General features: G+C 37.6%; 1 protein-coding gene across 1 annotated transcript; it reads right to left on the bottom strand.

Moving 5' to 3' along the window:
• Nucleotides 1-1,429: 1,429 nt before the first annotated feature.
• Nucleotides 1,430-2,380, bottom strand: LOC112850662 (olfactory receptor 1J21-like). The gene has a single exon (XM_086683951.1). The coding sequence runs from the start codon at nucleotides 2,369-2,371 to the stop codon at nucleotides 1,430-1,432; it is 942 nt and encodes a 313-aa protein (XP_086540077.1). The 5' UTR covers nucleotides 2,372-2,380.
• Between the last annotated feature and the right edge of the window lie 6,380 nt (nucleotides 2,381-8,760).

Here is an 8,760-nt window from a genome sequence, read left to right as displayed (position 1 = left end):
ATTCTTTAAGGTGTGATTATATGTATATATAGACACATACACACATATTCACACATACAACATACCATGTTTATGTACATACATATTCAATCTATATATGTATATATACTCATATATGCTTTTTTGTATGCTATTTCAACATTTTTAAAGTTGAAATAAAATTTACAGTAAAATGGGTAAAAATGTTACTCAAGTTTGAAAAATATTCAAATGATTTAAGAACTCAGGATGGACCTCACACATAGAGCATTTTAAGTATCACTTCTACAAAACATTGCTAGTTGAGTGGCACTGGGCTACTAACTAAGCCTGTGTTAATATGAATTCCCTCTTTTATAACAATTACCAGGATTAAATGAAATACTAAATATGGAAATATTTGTCACAGTTATCAGTTTGTAGCAATGAAATTATTTAGTTATATCTGCCTTGAGCAGAGGTAGTTTCTCAAGGACTGAAAGCAACATCAACATTTCAGATGGAAACATAGGACACTATATTTATGTACATGGGACAAGGGTGTGCTTTTTAAAAAATTCAGGTATGTTTGGATGCAGTACTGCCTAAGTTCACTTCATGTCTAGGTTTTTGATATTCCTCCTAGGAATTCTTAGTCCCATTTCTTGGAAGGCTGAACTCTCTTACACTGGACTGGTTGTCATAGTCACATGGTCACTTGGAAAACCACTTCAAAATCTCTATTCCCACTAGCACATTTCACTCCTAATTGGCCATCCCAAGACACAGACAGCTCCCATCAAGTTTGAATTCACCATCGGGGGCCTGTACCAGACCTTTCTAGACTTTTTTTTTTTTTTTTTTTTTGCCTTTTACAAAAAAACAGTTCATTTCAATTTGTGACTAGATCCACTCAACTTAAGGAAAAAAAAAAACGGTGATGTATTATGTTACCATCACTCTATAAGCATAACTGAAAACCAAAATTTGGACAACTGATAAGAAATTGGTAACAAAACTAAAACTCAATTTCTAATTAATGTCATTCATAATAAATTTCAAATGTATTACAAAATTAAATCCAAAAACAAAATCATGAAATTGCCAGAAGGAATAATTTTGTTATCTTGAGAAGGGAAAAGCTTTGCTATATAAAGTTTGTAAATTATTTTTAAAAATAAAAAGTAAAAAGAATGAAAGCTACGACTGCATAAACATTTAAAATGAGTGTAGATCAGGGGATACCATATGAAAAAGAAGAAAAAAAACATTTAAGAAAAGATGGTCGTATAGATATGTTTTTTTCCTATGACTCTGAAATGAACAAAGAAACTAAACAGAGAAGAAAACTAAGTCAAAGCTGAAAAAGAGGCTGAAGAAAGTGCTACATCAAGATTCACTAAAAAGCAACTATTCAAAGAAAGGATATTCACATTGCATGCTTATATTCAATTAGTTGGAAAAACAGTGCTCAACATGGTGAAAATAGTCCTTTATTGAGTAGATGTCCTAGCGCTCCTTTCATATCTTGATTTCTCAGACTGTAGATAAAGGGATTTAGCATGGGAGTGACCAGAGTGTACAATACAGCCACAATGACATGCTTGTCATTGGAGTTATCGGATGAGGGAAAGAAGTACAGTCCAATAATTGCTCCATAGTACAGAGACACCACAGAAAGGTGAGAACAGCATGTGGACAGAGCTTTACAGATTCCCTTGGTCAAGGGGACCTTCAGAATAGTGGCTCCAATGTGGCCATAAGAGACCAGGATGCATATTAATGGAAGGGTAATGACCACCACTCCTACAGTGAAGATAACCAGCTCATTGACTGTGGTATCTGAGCTGGAGAGCTTAAGTAAGGCAGAGAGGTCACAGAAGAAGTGGGGGAGAGCATTGTCTCCACGGAAAGAGAGACGAGTCAGGAGGAGGGTGTGCAAAAGGGCACTAGCACAGGAGAGGACCCAGGACACAATTACTAGCAGGAAACACAAGTTCTGACTCATGATGGTGGTGTAGTGGAGGGGGTGACAGATGGCCACGTACCTGTCATATGCCATTGATGTGAGAAGGAAGTTGTCAAGATCCCCCCAAAATAAGAAGAAATACAGCTGGGAAATGCATCCAGCATATGAGATGGATTGACTCTGTGTTTGCATGTTCATGAGCATCTTTGGAGCTGTGACTGATGAGAAAGAGATGTCAGTGAAGGCCAAGTGGCTGAGGAAGAAATACATGGGGGTGTGGAGGCGAGAGTCCAGCCTGATAAGCAGCATGGTGAGCAGATTCCCCAGCACTGTGGTCAGGTACATGGCCAGGAAAAGAGTGTAATATATGCCTTGCTTCTCTGTCCACATGGGGAGCCCCAAGAGGAGGAACTCAGACACACTGCTCTGATTATCCTTCTTCATGCTCTCCTTCTCTTTTGCTGGAGATAGGTGGAGTGGGGGGGGGGGAGGGAGATGGGTATGTGAAAGAATGAGAAATCATTGTGACTATCACATTATGGAAACATGGTTTTGAATTAGTACATGAATTTTAACATCAATAACTCACACTGTTTGCCCCACTAATGGGCTAGTGATGGTCTGACATCGGATATTATGTGTCCACCTAGAAACCAACAGTCTCTTTTGGAGAATCCTTCAAACATCAGAATGATGGTCAAACCATGTCAGATTCTAACTTGAGGATTCCAGGGTTCATGATAGAAATCTGAGATTAGGAAATTAGGGTGCAAGGCTAAATCAGTAAGCTTTGAGAAATCCTAGTGGAGGGTCTCCATTTGGTCTTTTGGCATTTCTTAACCTTCCCCATGCCTCTCACATGTGATTTGGCTAATACTTTATTGCCATGGATTGGATCAAGATAAGGCAACTCAGTGGTCTGCCCTGGATCTCCCAGAAATCAAGATCTGGAGGCTTGGTGGAAACATATGTGCAACTAGTCAAGGCAAGGGATTTAAGGACAAGAATTTTTGTCAATAACATAGATATAATGACATACTTGTAATATAGCCATCAGTCTGTTCTTTAAGAAAATTTCTTCCTACCCCTCAACATTTTCTGTCTACCATCACTCTTGCTAAAGAAATTTTCATGGAATGTGGAGGAAAAGAGTCCATTTCTCTTCCAAATTCTCACCTTATTCCCTGAGTTCTAACCAGATAATTCTTATTCCAGTTCTCAGAATGCCAGAAAATACTTCAGCTTTTCCAGTCATATCCTGGATCTGCCAAAGAATAACCTCTTTGTAAGTGTTTCTCCAGCATAGTTTACCAAATAATCCCTCCTTTTTCACAGTTCCTAACCTAGGTTTTATGATGCCAGTGATTCATAGCCAATTTTTTCAGTCATATTCTAACACTTCTATATATATATATATATATATATATATATATATATATATATATATATATATATATATATAATGAAATAGATTTTTAATATGAAATATATTTTGGTAATACTATCATTTACCTCTTTATTCATTAGGTCAGTTAGTCTTAGACCTGCCCATGTGAATATTCACAAAGTGATAGGGAAAGAGAACATGATGGTCTGTCTACTAAAATAATATATTTCACACACTATATAAAGACTTATTCAGTCTAAAGGTCTTTTTCTCTGAGAGTGTGTCTCACTATAGGACCCATATTCATCTTGGGGCTTAACTAAAGTTTACATTATGTACCAATACTCCCAATGTGACTGAAATTATTTCTATAATTTCTACATTCTTCAGGCTACTCCATTAAAAATCCTGTTAATTTAATATTGTTACCTGAGATGAATCACACCTTCAGTGTTGCTAGTCATTACCATGTTAATAATAACCAATTTATCACAATGAAAAGTGCTCTGTAGCTGTCTGATGGACATTTAGGTTGGTTCCAATATTTTTCTGTTTCCAGCAATGTTTCATTAATAATATTACTCATATGCAATTTTGCACATTAGCATACATATCTGTAGCAGAAATTCACAGAATGGAATTGAAGGACATATATATTCACAATTTTGATACATACTATCAGAGTACAAGAACCTTAGGTGGTGGTGAGGAAGCCTGTTTTTATGGGTTCTTTAAAAGGATCCCTGAATTATAAGAGCCTGTCATGTAAAGATTACAAAAATGGACACTGTAGTTAAGTGTTTGAAGAGGACAGGACTATGATATTTGAAGAACAGAAAATTCAGGAGCATGGTCAGCATGGAAAAGTTATGGGATTGGAGAATTATCTAGGAGCCAGATTATAAAAATCATTTTCTGAATAATGGAAAGTTTTTATTCTATCCTCAGAGCAAAAGAACACCTATGGAAAGGTTTAAGTAAAGGAGAGAAAGAAAAATTTTAAATAGTATATTGGCTACTGCATACAGAACAGATTATAGCAAGGCAAGAGTGTCAGCAGGAATCTGACAGGAGGCTATTTGTATATAGTTCAGGTACAAAATAACACCTACCTACTCCTAAACCATGAAAGAAGAGATGAAGATAATTACAGATGTGGGATAAAATTTGGAGGAAAAACCAATAATACTTACTGGGGAAATGAAATATGAGCAAGAGGAGATATGTAATTCACTATTCTCTCAAAAATTAGATATAGGATCATCAGAGATAAATTATTCTACATGGGTCTGTGTTATACTTTGGTGTGAGATGGGTAAAGCCATTCTGGGGATCAGTAGCACATGCTGGATGCACACATACACACACACACACACACACACACACACATAATTGTGCTACTGAATATAAATTCTATTCCTTCTCTGACATTGTCTCTTAGATGATGAGTACATATACCCTTAGTCAGAAGGTGTAGGAAGGTTCTTCCTTTTCTCTCTAGATGACACAGAATACGATGAAGCAGGTGGAGTCTCTGAGGGTCTCAAAGATGAACTGTAATGGAGAAAGAAATTATCAGTTCAAAACCAAATTAAATATATATAGTGTTATACACTTGTTCATGATCCCTGAGCAATAGGCATGGATTACAGCTTTACAAATCATGGAGAAGACCCAGGGGGTGTGTGGGGGGAGGGAGTCCCCACTCCCAGCTCCAAGTTAGAGACAAACAGGATATAATTGCTTCATTGCCTTTGGTTCCTTTGAGAGAAGAACTGTTGCTAGAAGGCAATAGGAGAGTTCACCTTGGAGGAATGATGGTAATAAGCACAAAGCAGCTACTGGGAATTTGGTGATTCACAAAGCATTTTACCTTCTCAGTTTACACTGGGGTTCAGAGTCCATAACAAACCAAACTGATGCTTGAGTGTATTAACCTATATCTCTTGTTTCTGAATTCCATGTTATTCCAAGAACACCAGAAACACTCTAGTACTTTCACTCTCTGAACAAAGATCAAAGGATTTCATATACCATCACCACAACTGGACCCTGTAGAGTTGAATACAATTTCTTTTTAAAATTTTTTTTTTCAACGTTTATTTATTTTTTGGGACAGAGAGAGACAGAGCATGAATGGGGGAGGGGCAGAGAGAGAGGGAGACACAGAATCGGAAACAGGCTCCAGGCTCTGAGCCATCAGCCCAGAGCCTGACGCGGGGCTCGAACTCACGGACCGCGAGATCGTGACCTGGCTGAAGTCGGACGCTTAACCGACTGCGCCACCCAGGCGCCCCTGAATACAATTTCTATAAATCTTGGTCTCCTGCCCAGAAGCTTTGGAATCAGCATTCTTTTGGTGCAAGTTTCTTTAAATACCATAGAATAACCATTCAAGAAATGCTTTCCACTAACTCTCTTAAAAAACCGATTGCAAATTGATTTCACATATCTCCAGGTCCACTTGTTTGGAGCCAGATAGAAAATGAATATCATGTGTTTGTTATTCAAGGTGAAGATGTGTGAATATTCATAAGTGTTATTATTTTTTCTGTTTTGCATTAAAAATCAATCTGCATTTGGAATAGCTCTTTGAATGAAGAAGCTTTGAAAGACATTTAGATTTCAGAAATGGTTTCTAGGTCCTGTGGATCATGGTTGATAACATTGCCCTAATTATAATGCTGCAGTTGACCTACCTATTTTCCTAAAAGTCAAGATTTGACAAGACTTCCTCCTCACCCAAAAGAACATCATTGGCACCTCCCTTTTTCCCTACATGCACAGAGTTAAAAATAAAATCCATGACTCTGCAAGATTTTTTATTTGATTACAGGATGAGGGAAAGTGACCCTTTGAATTAATAAATGACATTACCACGGCCCCAGGTACCATACCATTTCCTAGAGACATTCATCTTTGTCCTCTGCTATACCAGTCCCTATCATCTTTCCAAACCCAATTCAAAACGTGTCTCCTGCAATAGCTTCTAATTTAATAACAAAAATACATATGCGTATACTGTAAAACTGAAAAATAGGCAAAATGGGATGAATAGCCTTTGAGCACAAGAAACTCAAAGGAGCTAATAATATAAAAAGAAAGTCAGCTCAGTAATAATCATAACAAATTAAATAAAAGACATTAAAATTTCAATACGGTTCCATTTTATGTTAATATATTGGAAAAATTAAGTTAGTGCTCTTTGTTGACAGTGGTGTGTATTTTTTTTTGGAAGTCTTATTTACTTCTAGTGGGGAAACAATATGGCATTATGTTTTATTGTTGAAATGTACATTGCCTTGGACCATGCAATTCCACTCCCAATTTTTTTTAATTTTTAAAAAATTTTATTTAAATTCAAGTTAGTTAACATATAGTGTAATAATGGTTTCAGGAGTAGAATTTAGTGAATCATCATTTACATATAAGACCAAGGGCTCATCCCAACAAGTGCCCTCCTTAATGCCCATCATCCTCTTAGCCCATCACCCCACCCAACACCCCTCCAGCAACTCTTAACTTGCTCTCTATATTTAAGACTCTCTTGTGGTTTGCCTCTCTCTCAGTTTTTATCTAATTTTTCCTTCATAGGGGAACTATGATCATCTGTTGTGTTTCTTTTTACATATATTAAATATAATTTATTGTCAAATTGGTTTCCATACAACACCCAGTGCTCATCCCAACAGGTCCCCTCCTCAATGCCCATAACCCACTTTCCCCTTTCCCCCACCCCCCATCAACCCTCAGTTTGTTCTCAGTATTTAAGAGTCTCTTATGGTTTGCCTCCCTCCCTCTCTGTAACTTTCTTTCCCCTAACTTTCCCCTCTTCCATGGTCTTCTGTTAAGTTTCTTAGGATCCACATAAGAGTGAAAACATACGGTATCTGTCTTTGTCTGCCTGACTTATTTCACTTAGCATAACACTCTCCAGTTCCATCCACGTTGCTACAAATAGCCATATTTCATTCTTTCTCATTGCCAAGTAGTATTCCATTGTATGTATAAACCACAACTTCTTTATCCATTCATCAGTTGATGGACATTTAGGCTCTTTCCATAATTTGGCTATTGTTGAAAGAGCTGCAAAAACATTGGGGTACAAGTGCCTTTATGCATCAGCACTCCTGTATCCCTTGGGTAAATTCCTAGCGGTGCTATTGCTGGGTTATAGGGTAGATCTATTTTTAATTTGGGGGGGGACCTCCACACTGTTTTCCAGAGTGGCTGCACCAGTTTGCATTCCCACCAGCTGATCTTTGATGAAGCAGGAAAGAGTATCCAATGGAGAAAAGACATTGGTCTCTTTAACAAATGGTGCTGGGAGAATTGGACAGCAACATGCAGAAGAATGAAACTAGACCACTTTCTTACACCATTCACAAAAATAAACTCAAAATAGATGAAGGACCTGAATGTGAGACAGGAAAATATCAAAACCCTAGAGGAGAAAGCAGGAAACAATCATCTGTTGTGTTTCTTAAAATTCCACATATGAGGGGCGCCTGGGTGGCGCAGTCGGTTAAGCGTCCGACTTCAGCCAGGTCACAATCTCGCGGTCCGTGAGTTCGAGCCCCGTGTCGGGCTCTGGGCTGATGGCTCAGAGCCTGGAGCCTGTTTCCGATTCTGTGTCTCCCTCTCTCTCTGCCCCTCGCCCGTTCATGCTCTGTCTCTCTCTGTCCCAAAAATAAATAAACGTTGAAAAAAAATTTAATTTAAAATTCCACATATGAGTGAAATCATATATTTGTCTTTCTCTGACTTATTTCATTTAGCATAATACACTCCAACTCCATCCACATTGTTGCAAATGGCAAGATTTCATTCTTTTTCATCACCAAGTAGTATTCCATTATATGTATGTATGTATATATATACCACATCTTCTTTATCCCTTAATCAGTCAGTGGACATTTGGGCTCTTTCCATATTTTGGCTATTGTTGGTAGTGCTGCCATAAACATTGGGGTGCATGTGCCCCTTTAAACCATCATTTTTTTATCCCTTGCATAAATACCTAGTAGTGTAATTGCTGGGTCATAGGGTAGCTCCACTTTTAATGTTTTGAGGAACCTCCATACTGTTTTCAAGAGTGGATGTACCAATTTGCATTCCCACCTTTTTTTCCATCCTCGCCAACATCTGTTGTTTCTTGAGTTGTTAACTTTAGCCATTCTAACAGGTGCGAGGTGGTATCTGATTGTGCTTTTGATTTGTATTTCCCTGATGATGAGTGATGTTGAGAGTCTTTTCATACGTCTGTGAGCCATCTGGATGTCTTCTTTCAAAAAGTGTCTGTTCATGCCTTTTGCCCATTTCTTCACTGGATTACTTGTTTTTTGGGTGTTGCCACTCACAAGTTTATATTCTTTTTTTTTAATATATGAAATTTATTATCAAATTGGTTTCCATAAAACACACAGTGCTCATCCCAAAAGATGCC

The sequence above is a fragment of the Puma concolor genome, chromosome D4, assembly GCF_028749965.1.
Source record: "Puma concolor isolate L17-30 chromosome D4, mPumCon1.1.hap2, whole genome shotgun sequence".
NCBI classification, from domain to species: Eukaryota; Metazoa; Chordata; class Mammalia; order Carnivora; family Felidae; genus Puma; species Puma concolor.
Note: the sequence above shows the minus strand (reverse complement) of the source record. Positions and strands in the feature narration are given on the sequence as shown.